The 22733-nt window shown below is 38.2% G+C and overlaps 1 protein-coding gene across 4 annotated transcripts in view; it reads right to left on the bottom strand.

Annotated features, from left to right (window-relative positions):
• The window catches only part of VCAN (versican), a 129498-nt gene that overhangs the window by 6227 nt on the left and 100538 nt on the right, over positions 1-22733 (bottom strand). For all 4 annotated transcript variants that reach the window (XM_021081073.1, XM_005661536.3, XM_005661535.3 and 1 more), the window contains 3 exon segments: positions 22569-22727; positions 20676-20758; positions 1341-1485 (listed from right to left, as the gene is read on the bottom strand). In XM_021081073.1, coding sequence (XP_020936732.1) covers positions 1341-1485; positions 20676-20758; positions 22569-22727 — 387 coding nt within the window.

The following is a 22733-nucleotide window of genomic DNA, read 5'->3' as shown; positions in this document are numbered from 1 at the left end:
AAGAATGTTTGGATCACAAAATGAAAAGCATGACTCCAGGGAACACGTGGAGATCTAAGAAGGCAAACATGACATTTGGATAAAGACAAACAGTTCATTAAAGCCTTCTTACACTAGAAACAGGGAAAACAGCAAATAACTTGATTTGCTATTTTCACAAGTTCCATCACATAAATGCTGAAGTAATGTACATAGTGGGGAAAGCTGCTCATATAGAAAGGCTATTCAGAATAAATTCTACTTTAGAGAAGAGAATAGCAGAGTAGACACGGATAACAGCTGAGTTTCATCTGAGATTTGTGTGTGTATCTTAGTGTTCTCTTTCATTTGATACTTTCACAATGGTGTTTAAGTCTTTCCTAAAATATTTATAGAGTGTTTTTAGTTTTATTATTTTTATACTCAAAAATAAGCCAAATGGATTTTGTATTTTGCATTTGTACTTGGTAATCTTATCTGAGGTGGCTAAAGTCTGGGCCTAGAGGTTAACTATTCATGTTTTAACACCATTATCAATTGCAAACAGGTTTAAAAAATTTATGGAATTCCTATTTTTTTAAGGAAGAGGTATACACAGTCTGCCTTAGGATAGAAACATAGTGGTCAATAAACATTTTTTAAAATCAGATTTCTTAATTTTATCTGTTTAATGTCAACTAAGCATTCTCCTAATTATAGAACTTAACATAAATATTTTTATTTTATCACATCTTAAAGGTATTCAACTATAGATATAGGAATGGGCATTTTTGTTCTATGGTTTATGAGCATAGTTTGAGCTTCTAAGGGAATGATAGAAAAACTCAAATGCCTGTAAGATCAGGAGCTTAACCAAAAAGGAAGGAAGGTCTGGATAAAGACTGCAATGATCTGGAGACCACAATTCCCACTAGGGGAGGGCAGTGGTTTTCAGCTGCAAGAGTTCAAACCACAGATAAATTTGAACATGTGCCAAATGGTACCAGGTGTTGTCGTTGTTAAGGTAAAAAAAATACAAATTATTTTATGATATATCCCAATTTTTTAATGTTGAATACTGCTTTTTTTTAACACGCTACCCATCAAAACAAAGAAGTGCATAGGCCCTGGGGCCGGCAGTTGTTTTTCTTAAAAATACTGCCAAGTAGTTTTTCTACATAAATACTACATTGTTACCGTAAGCACTTGAAACCTAAGGTGAAAACATTACTGAAACTTTTCAATTATATTGAAAAAGTAAACTATTCCAGGGCAATCAGGACATCCAGCTTATGTCCTAAAGAACGATATTTATTCCTCCTGAATATACTTGATAATTGAAATGCAGGATAAGTATACATTATTAATGGGGTAATCATTACCTGTTCCTTTCTTGCAGGTGTAGGTGAGATGGTAATTGCAGGGAACATCATTCCACTGGCCATTCTCATGCCATATGATCACAACGCAGTCTTCTCCAGAAGAAAAGAAGCTGTCTGGCTGGTTGGGCCTCCAGTTCTCATATTGCTATAAAAATGGAGGGAGAAGATAACTATTGACAGTCAAAGAGAAGCATATTATAAGAGTGACAGCAATATCACATCACGATTGAATGAGAATGGACTCAACAATTTCTGTTGAACCATCTAGCTGAAATGATTTTGGTGGAAAAGAAAAAGATTTTTATACTCTTAGTGGAAAAACACATGTATCTGAAAGTCTCTTTTCAATGAGTAATGTAATTTTGTCCCCTTTGGCAATGAGATAAATCTGAAGAATTTTGTGCTAGTTTTTCCAGATTTCTAAATGTATAATCAATGCTCCGTTTAAGAAATTTAACCATGTCATTACTATTAAGAGCATTAATGGCAGTAAAACTAGAGAAAAAACATCACCTCATCATTCTATTATGTTTTCTTCCAGCCCTTACATGCATGTATAACTTTATGTAATTGTGATTATAGTGCAGTAAAATGTTTTTTTACATTTTTACCACTATAAAGTTCATTTCTTTCCCTTAACTAATTAACCATTTTCATCCAAATTCATTGTTACATGACATATATATTGTTATATTTGCCACATTTATTTTTTTGTATTTACCCAATACACCTCTACCTGTCATTTTATATTCAAACTTTCTGAGTAATTCTGTTTTAGATGTGATTCTTACGTGCATCATCCAATTGTGTTTTGCTTTGTGCTCTAATCTGGAAATTGTCTTCTCTTAATAGGAATATTTACCACATTTATGCATATTAATATACAAGATAATGCTTTTAAAAATATATCTTACTATAAATACCTATTTGCTTTCCTTTCTGTAATGTACATTCAGAAAATTTGAAAGCATTTTTTGATCTGTTGTTCTTCTACTGGTTACCTTTCTATCCGTATTGTTAGATGATGCTTAATGATTCCGCAGATTGAGTAGCGATACTCAACCAGAAATAGCTTTGCCTTCCATCGCAATAACATATGTCTTTTATTTAGCACCTATAATGGATAGAGCCTTCTTCTAAGTACTTGGTATGCATATCTTCTATAAGAATCCAGCAAAACTTGGGGTAACTTGGACCTTAGAAAGGTTAAACATCCAGCACTTTAGGTTTACATTCAATTTTTTGTTACCTCAGCGTTCCAGTTGTGGCACAGCAGAAAGGAATCTGACTAGGAACCATGAGGGTGCAGGTTCGATCCCTGGCCTCACTCAGTCGGTTAAGGATCTGGCATTGCCATGAGCTGCGGTGTGGGTTGCAGATGTGGCTCAGATCCTGCATTGTGGCTGTGTGGCTGTGGCGTAGGCCAGCATCTATAGCTTGGATTTGACCCCAGACCCTGGGAACTTCCATATGTTGCAGGTGGGGCCCTAAAAAAAAAAAAAAAAAAAAAATTCTAAGACCTACTCAAAAGTAATAAACTTTAGTGAGATAAAAATAATACTGGCTTACAATAAGACAACAGTTTCCTAGCCTTTTGTCCCTTAACTAGAATGTCAAATGGAACACGTTTGTTCAGTGTCTTTCTGTCTCAACTTGACTATCACTTTCCCAATACACTTTGCCTACTGTCATATTTTATAGCACGTCTAATGCTGTTTAGACTGGTGGAGACAATCTGCCTTCCTATGGAGGAAATACAGATTCATATTTATGTGACAATGACAAATGTGACTCTCTCTTCTGGGCCTAGGGTTCTGTTAGTCTTTCATTTCAAATTAAATTTAAAATAAGTCTGTGGCTGAAACAAGGAGTTAAGAAGTTCATTTGAAAATGATGAAGTTAGAAGAAATACTGTATATAAAACAATGGTTAACTGTCATTAAGGCAATTGTTCTCAATTTAGAGCATGCCCTGCTAGTTACTGCCAAAGCACCATAGCTATTTTTATGTCTTTTAAAAATATATAATAAATATACCAGAGAACGGCTCTAATTTTTCTATCTTCTCAGAAAAAGATGTGGACCTCAAAACTTGAAAATAGAGTAAAAACCTAGCTCTTTGATAATTTGTGAGAAGACCTAAACTGTGAAAACCTCAAGATTAAGAGACCTCTTACTTTTCTTCCCTTTTTTCTTTTTAGGGTCACACCCACAGCAGAGGGAAGTTCCCAAGCTAGGCATCGAATTGGAGCTGCAGCTGCTGGCCTACCCCACAGCCACAGGAATGCCAGATCCAAGCCGAATCTGAGACCTACACCACAGCTCACGGGCAACGCTGGATCCTTTACTCACTGAGTTAGGCCAGGGATTAAACCCACAGTCTCATGGATCCTAGTAGGGTTTGTTAACTGCTGAGCCACGATGGGAATTCCAAGACCTTGTACTTTTCCTTCAATCTTTTGCTTAGCTTTGCTTTACAATGCATCTAAATCATGCCAAAGTTAATATAGGAGAAAAGAGACCCCTGCTATGCAAGAAGTTTTTGAAAAGTGACAGAATTACAAAGAACCAAGAGAAGCTTAATAGAGATTTTTTTCCTAAAACACAGAATTAAGGGTGTTTTTATTTCTCTGGTGGAAATTCAGAAATTATTTGGATTTAAACCCAACTGCAGTAGCCTGAATGGTACCATGGAGTTACCCGCTAGATGGCCCTGAGAAGATGCTCACCAAAGCACTCTGCCTGGAAGGTCTTCCTGCGACCAGGAAGTGACATTTGATCTGACCTGGGTTTCTTTTCTTTTTCTTTTCTTTTTTTTCTTTTTTTCTTTTTAGGATCGCACCACAGCATATGCAAGTTCCCAGGCTAGGGGTCAAATGAGAGCTATAGCTGCCGGCCTATGCCACAGCCACAACAACATGGGATCCAAGCCATGTCTGTGACCTACACCAGAGCTCACGGCAATGCCAGATCTTTGACCCACTGAGTGAGGCCTGGGATTGAACCTGCATCCTCATGGATACTAGTCAGATTTGTTTCGGCTGTGCCACTAAAGGAACTCCCTGACCTGGGTTTCTAATTATTTCTTTATTTTCCTTTTCTTTTCTTACTACCCTTTCCTTATCATCTCTCACCCTCCACCCACCAAGCCTTTTTTTTTTTTTTTCTTTTTGCTACTCTCCTTTAACAGATAACAGAAAAGGAAATGGAGTGACAATGCAGTGACAAAAGTCACCGTCAGCCTGCTGCTGTATAACTAAGCTCTCTTTAACAGATGAATTAAAGTAGGATAAAAATAAAAATCAAATTAAAATAATAAACAAAAGAATAAGATTTCCTTAAAACTAACAAAGATCTACATGTAATGTTTTACGGCAAAAGATTGCAGAGTTCCTCATAATTTGGATTTTGGAGCTCAATACTTTTCAGCTTTCTTTCTTTCTTTTTTTTTTGGTCTTTTTAGGGCTGCACTTGCAGCATATGGAGGTTCTCAGGCTAGGGGTCGAATCAGAGTTGTAGCCGCTGGCCTAAACCACAGCAACACCAGATCTAAGCCAAATCTGTGACCTACATTACAGCTCATAGCAACACCAGATCCTTAACCCACTGATCGAGGCCAGGGACAGAACCTGCATCCTCATGGATGCTAGTCAGATTTATTGCTTCTGAGCCATGAAGGGAACTCTGCAGCTTACTTTCTAACTAACCTCTTCCAGGAAACCAGTAAATGTTCTCAAAAGTAAAAAACTTTCCAGCCTCCCAAAGCCATGGGTAAACTATGCAAAGCCCCTCTTTCCTTGTCCCTACCATACTTCCCATCTCTCTTTGCCTTAGTTTTCTTCATAACATATACTATCTTCTAATATCCTATACATTTTACTTATTGTATTTTATCTCCTTAGTAGAGTATAAGCTCATGTAGAACAGGGATTTTTGGCTTCTTTTGTTTACTCCTATATCCTCAGTGCCAGCAGCTATGCCTGGCACATGCTTGTGTTGGTTAATATATAATGTGCTATTTAGAAATAACTAACCACAGAATGTGCTGCCTTCTTTCCCATCTACACCTGCCCCAATCAAGGACGTTGTTTGCTGCTAGCAAACAGTAAGCAAGACAGTCATAAAGTCAGCGGAAGTAAATAACCGTCCTGGAAAACAGCTGACAATACATATTAAGAGCCTTGAAAAGTTCCAGCCCTTGGGAGTTACCATTGTAGCTCAGCATAGGTCATTGGCAATGAGCCTGACTGGTGTCCACAAGGACTTGGGTTCGATCCCTCATCTCCCTCAGTGGGTTGGGGATCCAGCATTGCCGTGAGCTATGGTGTAGATTGCTGATGTGACTCGGATCTGGAATTACTGTGGCTATGGAGTGGGCCAGCAGCTGTAGTTCCAATTTGACCCCTGGCCTGGGAGCTTCCATATGCCACAGGTATGGCCCTAAAACAAAAAACAAAAAACAAAAAAAACAAAAGACAAACAAAAAAAAGTTCCAGCCCTTGGACCTCGTAATTCCACTTCTAAAAAATGCTATCTTAAAAAATAATCAGAGACGTGAACAAGAGTTTATCTAAAAGATTGCTTATACCAGCTGTGCGAAAAATCAATAAACATAGGTTCAATAAATTATAGTATGGCCAAAGCAAATATTATAACCATTAGATATTGTGTCTTTGAAGACTACATAAGGAGATAGGAAATACTAAAAGAAGTGTTCAATTAAAATAAAAAGCAAAGAACTAAAAATGTACAATAATCCAAATTTTATACATACTCTCAGATGCAGGTGTCTGGCGGGGCACACATGTGCACGAGTATGTGTATGCAAAAGACCCAAAGGAAATGCAGTAAAAGGTCATAAAGCTGATATCTGCGTGATAGGAGGCTAAGGTATTGTTTTATTCTATATATTCTTACACATTTTCCAACTTCCCTAGAGTAAGCAAGAATTATTTTTCTAATCAGTAAAAATGAACATTATAAAATGATCTATGGAGCAATCAGAAAAAACTGACTGGTTTCTGAGCTAACACTTTTCTAACCAAACCTCAACAAGCATCACTTCAAGGCACCAAAGTCCCTTGATCGCCATGTATTTTGCAGCTGACATTTCCTCCTGCTCTGAACAATAACCATCTCATTTTCGCACTGAAATGAGATTCTGATTCCATGCCACCAAAGTAATTCTCAGGCCTTAAGCTGCCCAGACTCAGACCTCTGGTAAAAGATTTAATTGTTTTGGGTGGGAATTGCATTTGGCTTGCAACAGTGATTTAAAACCTGTGTTCTGTGTTGTTGCTTGGCAGAACTGTGGCTTAAATGGTGCAGGACCAAATTTTAGGTCTGTGGTTTTTACAAGAATGTCTGATACCCACAGGCATGTCACACTATGACCTCATATCTGATTGCTCCATTGTGCAGATTTATTTTGGCCAGGGTGCTTTGATTTTGCTCCATGTTACTGCCAAACTGACTTAGCAAAGGAAACTCCAGTTTTCTGAACAACGTTCTTTGTTTCCTCCTGGATTCTTTACAGCCTTATTTAATATCACTTGCAGGGGAAAAGAGTAGAAAGAAATAAATCATTGATTTTTAGGTTTAAGAATGTATTTTTTTTTTCACCAAAATTAAATGTTAGGAAAAGGTCTCTCCTTAGGAAATCAATTCTGAGTTATAAGAATGTAATAGAGCCTCTCTCACATGGATGGGGTCTCAACCACACAGAAACGTAGATTCTTGGCATAAGCAGAGAAAAACTCCCCCCTCTCATCCGGATTTTTTTTTTTCTCCTCACTGGGATTATAAGCAAACATCCTGGGTGATTGAGCCCAGAGCCACCCTCTTCGAGGGCTAGATGGGCAAACTAAAAATTATTCCAAAAAGGCAGCATGGCTTGGGGAGAATTCATTTTAACACCATTGGCAAAAATAAATGCTAATCAGACCTCAGCCTGTTTATCTGGGTCTCAGACGCTCATCTCCCCCATTCCAAACCTTGAACTCTTGTTTCTTCCATAGACCAGAATTCAATCAATTCTGAAAAGAAATTTGTGTCTGAAAAGAAAGCCTTAAGTTATTTGTATTTTTGTTCTCTTCTGATGGTGGAGAAAGCTATGACATAAAAGTCAAACAGGTGATGCAGAGGAAAGCCAGTCCAGATTGTAAACTTTTCTGCATGTTCTATAACAAAATTGCATTTTATTCAGAGGTAATTATTTCATAACTAGTATGAACTCTTTAATACTGTACATTTTATGAAAAAGTTACTTTTACAGTTCTAATTAATGATTAACTCTCTATATCTATAAAAAAAAAAGTGCCCCAAAGACAACCTTTTCAATTAAATTGGATTTATTAACTTTTCAGTTACTGTTTTCTGTTTCTCTCCATCTCTCTACCCCCACTCCACCACCACTCAGATTCAAGCAAGTTAGCTGCCAAAAGCATAAAATGATTCTAAAATCCCTGGCCAAAATCCAACAGCTGAGTACTATTCTTGCAAATGAAAATTGTCTCCACAAACTAGAGAATTTGTTTTGAACTAATTCTAATACTGAGAGGACAAACTCAGGGCGGGTTGAAATTATTCATCACAATCTATCAAACTTTGCAAATGCTTAGATTATTTTGTTCCAAATAATCTGTATATTATTGTCAAAAGTTTATTTCTGTCTTGCATTAACATAAAAGTAGGGTGTTATCCTGCAGGTCTTTGAAGCACAGAGGACTCCACTGCCTGCCAACATTCTCCACTCTCAGAGTGACCTCAACTTAGCTTTAAGAGGGATTCCACTGAGTTTTCTCAGGCAGGATGGCTGAAGAGTTATCTTCCCCTTCCCAGCTCTTTACAAGTCTCCAACTTGATTCAATCAACACACCCAGTGTGATAAAGTATGTGTGTGTTCCGGGCATGGGGTGGGGTCTCTGCTTTTGAAAGTTATCAGCAACCTACAGAAGTCAGACAGGGTTTACATCCTTTCAAGGTGACTCTCTGCTTATATAGTGTCTGGGAGTCCTGACTGTCATTCAGAGATACCAGACGATCTTTTATCATTAAAATACACAACACCATGATCAGTGGCCCAAATCTCAGCAGATAACTAGCATCAGGGAGCAGGAACAAACTAAACTGAGGATAAAACTTTCCTGGTGGAGAGATAGATTGCTATCTTTTTTCTAAGGTTAAAAAAGCATTATTTCATAGACTCAGACATAGAAAACAAACCTATGGCTAGTTACTGAGGCAGAGGGGATAAATTAGAAGTTTGAGATTAAAAGATACACACTACTACATATAAAATAGATAAATAGAAAAGACCTACTGTACAGTATAGGGGATTACATTCAATATCTTGGAACAACCTATAATGGAAAAGAATCTAAAAAAAGAACAAATTCAGTATAACTGAAACATAACATTATAAATAAACTATCCTTCCATTTAAAAAAGCAATATTTCAGAAAGACACAAGATTTAGAAATAAACCAGGTGCTCTGCTTTGCTTTGCTTTACAAAAGGGGTTTATTGGTTCAGCTATGAGCACTGCTTTCAGTTCAAGTAAGGAAACAGGATCATCTAGCATTAGTTAGTAACTGCTGTAATAGTCACATCCCAGCTGGTCCTTTACATGATACATATATAAGAAGATGGATTTATGAGAAAATACGCAAGCAGTTGGGTGGTGAAAAGGAAAGGCTGGAGCGAGGAAGGTTCTTGTGCAGTAGAATGACTTACATTTATGCCTGCATGCACCATTCCAACCTAGTATTTTTTTTCCACTTCAAGATACTTTTTGTCTTTTTTTGTAAGTTTTTTTTTTTTTGGCTTTTTTTTGCTATTTCTTGGGCCGCTCCCGCAGCATATGGAGGTTCCCAGTCTAGGGGTCTAATTGGAGCTGTAGCCACCGGCCTACACCAGAGCCACAACAATGCAGGATCCGAGCCGCGTCTGCAACCTACACCACAGCTCAAGGCAACGCTGGATCCTTAACCCACTGAGCAAGGCCAGGGACCGAACCCGCAACCTCATGGTTCCAAGTCGGATTTGTTAACCACTGCGCCACGACGGGAACTCCAGATTTTTTTTTATATTATAGTTGATTTACAATGTTCTGTCAATTTCTGCTGTACAGCAAAGTGACCTAGTCACATACATTCTTTTTCTCATATTATCCTCAGTCATATTCCACCAGAAGTGACTAGACAGGGTTCCCCGTGCTGTATAGCAGATCTCATTGCTTATCTACTCCAAATGCAATAGTTTGCATTGACTAACCCCAAACTCACAGTCCATCCCACTCCCTCCCGCTTTTTTTTTTTTTGTCTTTAAAAGATAATGTTGATTCAAAAATCAAAACTCTGAAGATAACAGGGTCAGGCTCCAATCTCCAGCAGAGAAAGAATTCCCAGAACGTGAAAGAGTCTTTTCCGTAAATCTCCTTTATCAGCATCTTTAAAACGAAGACATTTTCAAAGCAACTGGCCTTATCAAAACTTAGTTGATAACCAGCCCTTCTCTGAAATATTTGCCCCATTTCAAATTCTTTTCATTGAGATCTTACGATTTCTTAACTTGTAGTCAAGTAACTACAAAGAATAATCAGTGGGCACTAACTAGTTCTCCTGAAGAATTCTCTTTAGAATTTTTTAGTTTCTCTTCCTCTCTCTTGAAAACAGAATGTTCACACACTCAATACAATTAAAGGTCAATTTTTTGTAAGACCTAAGTTTGAGATTTTCTCTCTCTCTTTCTCTCTCTCACACACCCACCTACAAACAGTATTTCTTGGCACCAGGGAAAGGTATCGCTAAGAACTTCAGGAATGCCCCTATTCACACCGACCTATGGTAGACAGGTTTCCACCATGCATACAATTGAGGAGATCCCAAATGGTTAAATGGTTACTAGAATAAAAAACAGCAGACCTCTTGAGCTGGGGAAACTGGGCTGCCCACTGGACAAACTTGAGAGCTCATCTGACAATTTTTACACAGTAGCCAGCCACAGGGTACAGTTAACTCTGTGCCTGAGAGAAATGCACTAATTATTTCCTGTTGTGGCTCCTCAAAGTCTCTCATGTACATCTGAAACTACAAATCTTGACTCTCTATCTGCCCAGAGCCTATTCTATCACTGACCCACCCACAGATTTACCTGGAGTTTTTCAACTTAGATTGAATTACCTTTTATTCTTGAATATTCACTATAATTTAGTTTGTCTTATATGGCCAGTTAAAGCCTCTATGTTTTAGAATTTTTATGGGTTTTGCCAAGAATGTTTAAACAATTAAACACATACACATTCCATTGATAAAAACTGTTCTTGATATTTGTTCAGCAAAGCCATTCTATGACATAATATATTATTGTAATTGTTGGGAGAATTTATCAAGGTTTCAAGCTATAATTTGGAGGTTTTTTTCCATGAACAGTCCAATCACTGCGCTCTACCCCCCAAGCAATGTTAATTTAATTCACTAGAAAAAAATTTTTCATAAGAAAACCAAAAATATCATCTAGGTCTACATGCCAAGGGAACTGGCCAAGGAAAACTCTCTGCTGCTATTATTGTGTATAAAGTGAAGATACGGAAAAGACTGGCCCTAATATTTGCCTCAGTTGCTAGGATTTTACTAAGCATGTGACTCCATGCGTTAGCTTCATGCTACATTTGAAAAATCATCTCATTTCACATTTAACTTTCAAGTTCACAACATAATTCAATTCATACTAGAATTTTAGAACTCAAAGTGATAGGAACCCAATTCACAGAATATTTTTCCTGCAAAGACCTTAAGTGGAGTTCTGGGAATATGAAGTTTTGAAATACAAAAATACTATATGGCAACTAGGTGGCGCTATCCACCCATCTTTATATTTCCAATGACCAACTAAGTCCCTGTTAACAGAATTCAGAATACCCCCCAAACCATGATTAGGTACTCCATATAGAGAAAAAAAAAAAAAAAAAAAAAAAGAAAAAAAAAGATTAAAGGATTATTTGTGATGTGTCCTTTCGGTTTTGTGAGGAAAAGTAAAGAGAGAACACTTGGCTAAAAGATGGACCTCAGCTAAACAGTATTTACCAATCTCATTACATTCTACTCTGTTACAGGCCAATGTAGCTATAATCTGAATTTTCTACTTGACTAAAACATTCAACTACAGTAGTTTATTTTTCTCCATTTTGCCTCTTAAAATGATTGATTTACATCAATGGTGAAATTACATCAGAGGTAAAGCCAAATTTGTAATAGTCATCTAAAATTCTCAGAACAGGACAGATCATAAATAAACACCTGTGCACACAAATCTGCATGGGATTTAGTCTGTTTTTAAGTAAAAGCTCATGTTTTAGGTAACAGTGCTTGGGGGGTGGAGAGCAGGGGGTGGAGAGCATGTAGCCTGTGCTAAAAGCTAGCTTTTCTGGGTTCAAACTCCTTTTATCACCTGGACCGAGATGCCACTGTCATATTCCCAACAGCCACAAATAACATCCAAATGCAGCTGATGCCAAGGGTAGGCAGATAACCACCACAGGATAAAAGCAAATTCCAAATAGAAAACACTGTCCCAAGAGGCCAGCTTACACTCTCGGAACATATACTGATAAGAAACCACCTTTGCACTAAATAAAGAACTCAGAATAACACTCTATGTAAACCTCCCCCACCACCACCACCTCAGCTTTCAGAACACAGGTCAAATGGTTATCTGCTGGGAGCTTAGAAGGACTACTTATTATAGAAATCAAAACATTTGGTAACTTGAAAATGCCTTTTTTCCCTAGATGGCTGTGGTCACAATAGGCATTTGTTTTCAGTCTGTGAGGAGTTATATTTAATTTTGTTGTATTTAACTTGGGGCAAATGACCTCCCTGCAAGGTACAGATAGACCTTCCTCTGCTCCCTGTACTTGCTTAGGGTTACTCTGGTTTGAGTCCTTGTTTATTTACATTTAAAGGAGGTTATGGTTTTGCTGTTGTCTTTGAGTTGAACAACCAAAAGGAAAAGAGAAGCTTTTGTTTTAAAGGAGAAAGAGACATTTGTTTCGGTGTCACTGCCCTAGGCTGGCAGCCTGGAGTCAGATCCTACAAACATGAATATGCCGAAGGGAAGAAAAACTAACTCTGGGGTCTCCTGATAGTTGTTAAAGTGGCAACATGCCCATGATTTTCTTAGCTGGCAAATCTCTGCACTGGGGACAGACGATCTGCCAGGTCTGGAGCACAGTGCTAATCTTGTGTAATAGCGTGAGCTCACTGCCCGGCAAAGTAGTAATTATCAACAGCAGTTTCCAAAGGATGTGAGTTCCACCCACTGAGAGACCACTTGGAGACGGGCCCCAGGCACAGTCCCACCGAGCCAGTTGCATTTAATCCCCACCATGAACGGTGCCAGAGGGTTCCTTGACCCCCAAGTTCCTTTGAACAGGTCTTCAGTCAGGAAGTGCTAACTATCCAAATGCAACGCGAAACTGCCAAACCCATTCAACATTTTTTTTTTTTGGCCTTTTCCATGGTTATGCATTGCCTTTAATTAGCAATTAAATTTAAGTAACTGTGTGATTGTAAAGTTTCTACTGGTGGAGAAGCATCTGTGAGAAGGAACTACTGCGTTGATAAATCCTTCTCTTTTTTCTTAAGGATGATCTCTTCAATTATGAAATGATTTGCTGGTGGCAGGTAAATGTTCTTCCAGCTGTGTGCCTGTCACCAGCCACCTGCATTCAAGTAAGGGAAGGGCAGAGGAGAGGGGTTTTGTGTTCTAGAATGACTCTACGGCTCGTTCCATGTCATGTGTAGAAGCAGAAGAAGCAGCTCTTAACTTCCAACCAAACTGAACCGCAACACAAGTGAAAATTTTCACCGAGAGCTGAGTGGTCTTTCGGAAAAGAAACTGAAAACGCTTCTATTCCTGAATAATGTGTTAAAGGATGGACAACAGCCTATGTTTTCCTTGGCTTGTAGGTTAATCAAATGAAGCCTGTGAGATTTAATATAATTAAATTAATGTTGATATGCAGTGTGACTTGTTCACAGAGAAATAGCATTTGACTTGGAGCTAAAACCACACCACAGCCAACACACATCCAGCTGCAAACACTTTACAGAAAGTCTTCTAGGATTTTCAGGTAGAAAAAGTAAAACTTCAGTTTTCGGTTTAGGGGTTTTGTTTTGCATCATTGTTTTCAGCCAAATCATGCACGATCCCTTCAACCCAAGAAACTACAAAGAAGCTTAGAAAACACAGGGAATTAGTTCATACTCCTGATTCTCTTTTCAATGTCCAGGACATCTGGGAGAGGGAGGAGGACGCGAACCTTTGTGTTTATAAAAGGGTAATAATGATACATTCCTGCAGAAAAGAGAATAATGGTTTATGACCTGCGATTTGTTACTCCTTTTCTCTGTTCCTTTTAAGTGTTTCTTCCTGGGTTAAGGGCTATTTCTTTATTGTTTCTATTGGTTTTAAAAGCTGTTTTTTTTTTTTTCTCACAATACTTTGCTTGACAGGCTGATGTGTTTATTTAAGAAAAGGGCTGGGAGGGGGGTGTCAGGATTTAAAGTCAAATCCACTAGCAGGTGGGTAATTTTCCTGCATCAATTCTGCATCATGACCAGGAGGGCAAGTGGGTAAGTATACCTGTTTGCCAATGCTGGATCATGTTTATCAAAATGAAAAAAAACTCAGTTACCTCCCAGAAATATTTTTTTCAAGTAGGACTTAAGCACAAAAGGCTATCAACTAGCCTTTGTAGCCTTTGTAATCTACCTTCATCGTAATTATCAAGGGGCAAGAGAAGTTAGTTAGAGCTAGAAAAGAAAACATTTCTGGATCTGTGAATGAGTAACTTGTTGAGAACTTTCTGACTGGATTTAGACAAATGCAGAGGAAAGGAGGAAAGGATATCTCTCTGTTTTCCCCAAACAGGATGCAGGAGAGTCAGAGGCTATGACTACTTTCCAGGAAGGTGACAAGCCAGCAGCCTTGCCCAGGGTGACATGGAGTGCTCACAAACAGAGATGACAGAAGGAAAATGTGAAAGATGTAGAAAAAAAATTTTTTTTAAATGTATAAGGATAAAGTTAGGATTTTTTTTTTTTCTTACAAATCAAATGTTTTTAAAGCTCTTCAACATGTTAAAAAGGGAACTGGATTGTCAGTTCTATTCAACCCTCAACCTCTGGACAACGCAATCTAAGGTGACATTTCCTTTGAAGTAACTGCATCTGATCCACTGAAGCATCCGGTCCCAGTGGTGAGGGGTGAGCTTTGACAGTGCTACAGGAACTCACTTAAGAGAAGCCAGAAAGGAGCAACACAGGCCACAGGAAAATTCCCCCTGTGAGAATTTTATTCCTGGGGGTCAGAGAGAGAAGGGAGCAAGTTTTAAAATTTCTGAGCTCCACAGATTTACTCTAAACCATTGGTTAGGGTGGTGTGTTAGAAAAAGTAGTGTGATTAAGATCCCTAACAGTTTCTAGTACCTTCCTAACTGTGCTGTCCATGGACACCCTATAGTCTGTAGCTGAAAAGACCATAGACTATAGTGAAAATGATTTTGACAGGATGCATATAGATGGGGAAACATAAATGATTGCATAGTGTTCCCTAATGTCTGGCTTCCTCCGTGCTTGAAAGAACAGACTCAAGACAGTGGATGAATGAAGGAAGCCCTGTCTAACCTTAGGCAACCAAGTCACCCTGAGTCAAGCAATCTATTAAAAAATGAAACGAACTGATAACATTCAGGAGTGAGGTTTCCTTTTGGATTTTGCATTTGGATGATGAGGTTTTTTTTAAAGCTAAAGATCTGAGTAACTGTCAGTTTCCTAAAATTGCATGAAAAATATGCCCTGATATAACTCAAACCTTCAAAAAGTTTGCTTTCTTCTTCACAAAGCGTATATGTTCTTGGGACAACCACATGGACAAATGTATCATCATTTCCAGTAGGAACATCTGTTTTCCTTTGGGTTAATAACTTTTGTAAGATGCATTATGCTCAGTTACATATTTTAGTTTCTGAGAAACATTTTTTTTCTTTTCATCCTATTTGAAATGCCACCTATTATGTTTTATTGTTTTTCCTACTGATACAACTTTAAATTACTTTTCTTAATTAAAGTATAGTTTACAATGTTATATCAATTTTTGCTGTACAGCAAAGTGACCCAGTTGTCTATACATTCTTTTTCTCATATCATCCCATAAATAAAATATTAATTTAGATAAACAAGAACTGTCATATAGAGATTCATCCAAAAGACTTATTTGGTCATTTCAAGATTCAAAAGGTAACAGAGTGAGTCGGTTGAGCAATGTATGGATATTGATTATCATTCACATATCTCTTTTTGTCAACCACTCTGCTAGGTGCTGAAAAAATGGAGATGGAAGTTAATTCCTGCCTCAGAAAGCTCAGGGTCAGGAAATTAACACCACAGGGGTCAGTGGTAGAATGGGAAGAGGTCACCAAAAGGGCTCTGTAGGAGCTTTCAGTCACATCCAGCTAGGAAGGCTTCCTGGAAGAAGAAGACTCAACTAAGCAAGGTATTCAAACACAAATCAAATGAAATTAGGGTAAGAGGGTAAGAAATTAGCGTAGCATTCTAAGTATTCTAAACATTCTAAGGGCTAATGGATGCAACCCTGGGAGAAGTGAAAAACGTCATGGCTTATTCCATGAACTGCAAGTATTTTGAGATGACACACCTTGGGAAGTGGCCGATGGGCTTGGTATGCCCCACTAATTATTACAGAATTTTATACTGAAGGCTAGAGGAAGATGTTGCAGAATGAAAAAGGGAGTAACCCTAGTTGAGAACAAGGGGACAGGAAGGTCATAGACACTGGAAAACAGATGGGGGGAACACTTCAGACTGGTCATTCATTTAACAATAGGTTAAAGAAGGAACTTAAAAGTCAGCTAATAGTAGAGAGGCTAGATAAGAAATGTTTGTTTAAGTTCGCCAGCTTTAATGTGTATTTAACTTGGATGGTTTAACTTGGCGTCTTTGAAGACATTACTTGGGTGGCAAGTAAAGTCATTCATTATTGAAGTTATTTGTCAGGGTTTCTAATAAGCACTTGGGGCATTTTGCTGTTAGAGATCAATAGCCAAGTTAAAGAATGACTGGTGAGGAGAAAACCAACCAGAATGTGACTGCTTAGTAGGCAACTGAGTGACAGAGTGAAAACTGAAATGTGTTCAGAGGAAATAGCTTTAATGGAAATCACAGGGTAAGCCTAGACTCAGTTTTGTTCAGGAGCAACACTTTTGGGAAACTGATTGGGTAAACACCCCAAATAAATAATAAAAAAAGATTTTAAAGATGAAACAAAAATAAGAATTTGGAATTTTATATAATGATATCAAACTCCTATTATAGAAACCAATAATGTGGAAGAAATCTACCAGAATCTCAATAAGGGCAATGTAGATAACTTGGCGAAACAGCATTATTCATTTAGTGTAAGCCTATAAATTGAATTAGCCTAGCTATAAATCATAATCATATCACACATGGTATACTGAAAGGTTATTGGAAGCAGTGTCCAACTATTTCAAGAAAAGAAAGGATTGAAATTGAGGCCTAATATAAACTTGTTTGTTTTTACTGTAAGACTAAATAACAAAAGATCATATATGGTACATATCAAAGGTTCTTTTTGTTTTAATACTGCGCTACCTCCCAAGAAGGATAAGCTCTAGTAAACCTTTCAAACAAAAAAATGGGGGTGGGGGGAGGGGAGAAATCACTCTAAAACATAAACAAAGTCCTTAAAATTGCACACAGTTAACACTGTTCCCAAGTGTAAGCAGATACTGCTCTTCCCCATGAAGAGTTTACTATCAGGGATATTTTCAAAAGCAAGACACTTGGAGTAAACAGTGAAACAAAGGAGAACTATTTTATTCAAAGGCCTGAGCACATATGGAACCTGTTAAGGGGACGGTGGCTGTAGAAAGAACTACAAACGAGTTTAAGAGACACCTAGGCTGTCTCCGAAAGGAAGGGATGGAGGCAAGGGTGGTTAGAAAAGCAGAAAGTGGGCCAGAGATCAGTCAGATGGGAGGGAGACAGGCTGTTGGGCAGATGGTCTCATCTGTTCCAAAATGTTCAAAGTTAAGGGACACTCCTTAGCACACTTTTATTTTACACAAAGAGTGAATTAAGAAGAAACCAGGGGGCTGTCGAAGTTTTTCCTGGATTTACTTGTGTCATTTCTTTGAGAAACTTTGATGTTAATGTAATTCATTTGCTGCCTTCTTCAAAATGAGGCCCTTATACTTGGGGCTCTCTCCAAAACCCTTAGGTTTCAATGAAAAAATGTGAGTTAATTAAGAGTAAGGTTCTTGTTGATGTTGTAGAGTTATCTATGTTACGTGTTATCTTCCTAGCACAATTTCAGAGGAAGATCAATATTTCTCCTTTGACAAAGTGCAATCAATGGCTGCTTATGTGCCAAGTTTAGGACCGATCTGGACTATGGAAATGGCAATTAGGTTATTTTTTTCACAGTACGGTCCATTCAAAATGAGTGGATATAGGGAAAAAAAAAAAAAAGTTGCGTTGGCTTGCCTCAGCACAGTGGAATAATGATATCTGAGGAATCAAGTTATTCTGAATGGCACCTGATAGGCAAGATAAATTCCCTAAGACACTTTATAGACCTCACTTATCTGCCAGCCATAAGCCAATATTTTATCATTAACCAGGCTCACAGGGAGTATAAGGCCTCATCCTAGACCCTTGGAGAAATAAAAAGCAGATAAGAGAATCACTTCTTTAAAGAGCTGAACTGCTAATGGACAGACCAGGACAAACATCTAGTAATACACATAAATGTTAAGAATGAAGAGAGATACAAATCAATTCTATATAACCAACAACAGATTGGAAACAGGGACTTGGTCCAATCAAGTCCCTATGTTGCAGACGACAGATTTCACAAGAGCAGGAGCATAAGGCACCCAGCCAACAGGTACACTCTGAGATATGCTGTGGTCCGGGTCTGCAAGATGAAAGTGAGTACAAAGAGGAACAGGCCACCTGAGTCCTTGGCATCCTAGCTTTTGAAACAGAGCTCACAAGAACCTGCACTTTCACTGGGCCATTTATAAGGGAAAGTTTATGGGAGGAAGACTTAATAGTTTATATTCAAGATCCAATTTATCCTACAGGAATGAAGTGTGCATTCAACAAGGAAAAGTCACTAAAAGCCTATATTATCTAATATCCATTAACCAAATTATGAAAAACAGTTTTAACTGTAATATACAGTTATATACAGAATCCTTTCAATTTTTATGTTCACTTGTAAAGTAAATTGATAAAAACAAAACTATTTCAATTAAAATGAGTATATAAGAACTCATGCTATAGAATCACTATTAAATCTGACCAAAATCACTCCCCCTGAAATTATTATTCATTTCAGCAAAGTGAAAATATATGGATGTAACAACTGAAGATACACCATCCATCTAGGACAATCAGAAAAAAATGAGACTACGGACGGGGGGATTATACATTTTACTGGGAATATATTTTAACAACAATCTACTTTCTCTACTTTTTCTGCATCTTACCAAAGAACCTACTTATGACACAAATGACCAATGCTGATTAAACATAAGGAGTAATGATAGAGAGAAGGCAAGTCAGGCTTTATTTTAGGATTCCCAAAGGCAAAATGTAATAAGGGATAGCCTTTTTTTTGGCCACGCTCGAGACCTGTAGAAGTTCCTAGGGGCAGGGATCAAACCCTCGACATGGCAGTGACCCAAGCTACTGCAGTGACAACGCTGGATCCTTAACCCACTGCATCACAAGGGAACTCCAGGGATACTTTTTTTCAGGTCAAGGAGGTACCAGCTCTGGCTCCACACTTAATAGCACTGTGACTGTGGGCATTTAGCTCAGCCTAATTTGATTCCTTATTTATAAACCACCTTATGCCTCTCTTAAAGGTTACTGCGGAGAATAAATGGATGCTAAGCACTGAGTACAATGACTGACACAGAGATGAACTGAGCACCATGTCCAGGGGAGCACAGAGAAGCTTTCCTGAACAGACAGAGAGGACTTCTGAAAAGAGAGGGATTAGTTCAGCAACTGTTCCAGGATGAATTTCACATTTTGCCAAATCATTAAATCCAGATGAGTGGCAACAATGAATGAAATTTAAGCACACACAAAAAGCGTTTAAACATTATTCTCAAGGTTTCCTCTTATTTATCTAGGTTGGAATTTAATTTACACTTACCTCTCTAACCCAGTGGATCCCAGTTCTTTGTCTGCATTTTTTTTTTTTCTTTTTTTTTTTTTCTTTTTAGGGCCGAACCTGAGGCATGTGGAGGTTCCCAAGCTAGGGGTGCCATCGGAGCTACAGCTGTCGGCCTAAGCCCCAGCCACAGCAACGCCAGATCCAAGCCACCACATCTGTGACCTACACCACAGCTCATGGCAACGCCAGATCCTTAACCCACTGAGCGAGGCCAGGGATAGAACCTTCATCCTCATGGATGCTAACTGGGCTTGTTAACCACTGAGCCACGACGGGAACTCCATAAGCACTGGTTTTTAATTATGTTCCCCAGGTGAGTCTAATGAATAGCCAATACCAGAACCATCACTATAGCTAAGCGTACTTGAACTATTTCTAAGGAATTAGACTCATGTTTACTCACCAGTTGTGACTCAAAACAGCTTCACCTATCCTGACTTAAGAACCTTATTGTGGCCTACTCAAGGATGTGGCTAATATTATCAAATCACTCCTTTCTTTAAGTAGGAAAAGCTAAAATAAATAAATAAATAAAACTAGTCATCAGAGTTTGAATGGAAGGAAATTTATGAGATCAGAATTCCACAGTCTTTTTTTAAGACATAAAGAAATGAGCATTTTGGCTTGGTTGAAAATGACCCATTCCTTATAGCAGATTCCCAGTGTATTTATGTAGAAAAAGTATTTTTTAAAAGGACCCTTTCTCTTACATTTATTATTGCCCTTTTTTGCTTTGAAGCTAAAAAAAGCAAAGATAATCATCTAAAAGACAGACCTGAGGCAATTCTGCTTTTGGTGTGGTTTACTGGTTCAATGGAAATTGGATACACTCTTCTTTTAAGAGAGCCACCGTGATGGGAACATCACTAATTGTGTTGGTTCTCAGGGAACAAACTCTATTTCAATTCCCCGGTTCACTTTCACAATGTGACCCTGAGCAAGATGTTTAACTGGTTTCCAGTCCAATATGCCTCTGCAACATGCAATCAACCCATGGTACCAAGCTCCAGAAGCGTTATCATTTTCATCAGCAACCTACCAGTGTGCTGCCATCGGTCCAACGGAAGTCATGCTCAAACATCTTGTCATTGAGACCAATCCACTGATAATCATGGCCCACACCTGAGAAAGGGAACAACGCAGACATTTTTATACCACTCCCACAAATGGATGAAATGCATCAAAGAAAATTATTTTTGGAGTGAAACATGCATCCTCTTTTCTGGCTGGATTTTTGTCTAGCTTCTCATAAAAATCTTTCATAGGTCTAACTATGTTTTGTTCTTCTGCTCAATGTGTTTTCAACTAAAAAGCTAATTTGCAAACATCGTGAAACATTAAAATATCAGACATGGACAATTATTTCCCTAGCAGTTTACTACAATTAAGTATTTTTTCCATCTTTACTTATGATGGACACTTGCCATTTATTTTTTTATTAAGCTGTGCAACTGGCAAAAATTCAGTGAACCAATAAAATGTGATACATCTCATCCATGTATATCCATGTACAAGGATACATCATCCTCGTTTTGGAAGCCACATGTTTCTTCTCAAAATATTAAATAGGGAACACCTACACTGGACATTTTTGAAAAACATCCTCAAAAATAATTTCTTTTACCATAAAATGAATCACAGGCAAAGACACCATGAGAAAAACTTAAAATGAACCTCTACCCAGACAGCAAATTAAGAATCAAACTTCTAAAACATGGCGGGCATCTTGAGAACATATTTATTCATTTATTTATTTATTGCTTTTTGGGGCCAGAAAAAGCATACGGCATATGGAATTTCCCATGCTAAAAGTCGAGTCAGAGCTACAGCTGCCAGCCTATGCCACAGCCACAGCAACACAGGCTCCCAGCCATGTCTGTGACTTATACCACAGCTCATGGCAACGCTGGATCCTTGACCCACTGATCAAGGCCAGGGATTGAACCCTTGTCCTCTTGGATACTATTCAGATTCGTTACTGCTGTGCCACAATGGAACTCCCATGAGAGCATATTTAATAGAGCATTAAACAATGCTTCATGAGCAAAAAATGTCTATATGTTTGCTACATTAAAGCTAGCTGCCCTCATCATTGCTATAGTTTAAGGAGTTATAAAGTATAGTAACTTTCATTAGCTTTCAGTCTCCACCTATTCATGTTCTTAATATGAGGCCCCCTTTCTATGGTCTAAAATAGTTAGAAACTTGGATGAGGACCAATTATCCACAGAGGATAAGATGTGGGTGCTATTAACAATTCAATTTTAATTAGTGGAATAAAAATAACTGAAAGCAATTTTCTCTTTAACTTTAGACAATTATTCAAAATAGAGACCATCAAGCATGGGAAGAATTAGATGGAAAACATAAGAGGTGTTTATTTATGAAAGTCAAAAAAATGACCAAATAACAATTGCATATGTTTCAAACTATGGTATACTATTTCAGCTGTTACTGATGGCAAATCAAGAAATGCCTTTCTGGAGTTTCTGTCGTAGCTCAGGGGAAATGAATCTGACTGGTATCCATGAGGACGCAGGTTCAATTCCTGGCCTTCATCAGTAGGTTAAGGATCTGGCATAGCCATGAGCTGTGGTACAGGTCACAGATGCGGTTCGGGTCTGGTATTGCTGTGGCATAGGCCGCTGGCTATAGCTCTGATTCGACCTCTAGCCTGGGAACCTCCATATGCCGTGGGTGCAGACCTAAAAAGACAAAAAACAAAACAAAACAAAACAAGAAATGTCTTCCATGTTACAGGTGCATGTTTCTCAAAGTGGGGACTCAGATAGGAGAGATGATTTTAAGTAGTTTACAGTGATGCATTCAGTTGAGTCACAACTGAGAACACTAATTGTTTTCAGTTAGATAAAGGAAAAATTAAGAAGGTGGTGAGAATGAATGAAGCTTCAGAAAACCCATGTATACATACGATTCACAAACATTTGTTCCTCATGAGACAGAATGCTGGTGAGATGGGCACCCTGAAGACGGCACTCCCGTTCAGCTGCATCCCACGTACGTCGGTGGGCGAAGTACTTGTAGCACTGCCCTTGAAATTTGTGCCAGCCATAGTCACATGTCTCCGTGTCTGGGA

Source organism: Sus scrofa, chromosome 2 (assembly GCF_000003025.6).
Source record: "Sus scrofa isolate TJ Tabasco breed Duroc chromosome 2, Sscrofa11.1, whole genome shotgun sequence".
NCBI classification, from domain to species: Eukaryota; Metazoa; Chordata; class Mammalia; order Artiodactyla; family Suidae; genus Sus; species Sus scrofa.
This window is presented reverse-complemented; position numbering and strand designations above follow the sequence as displayed.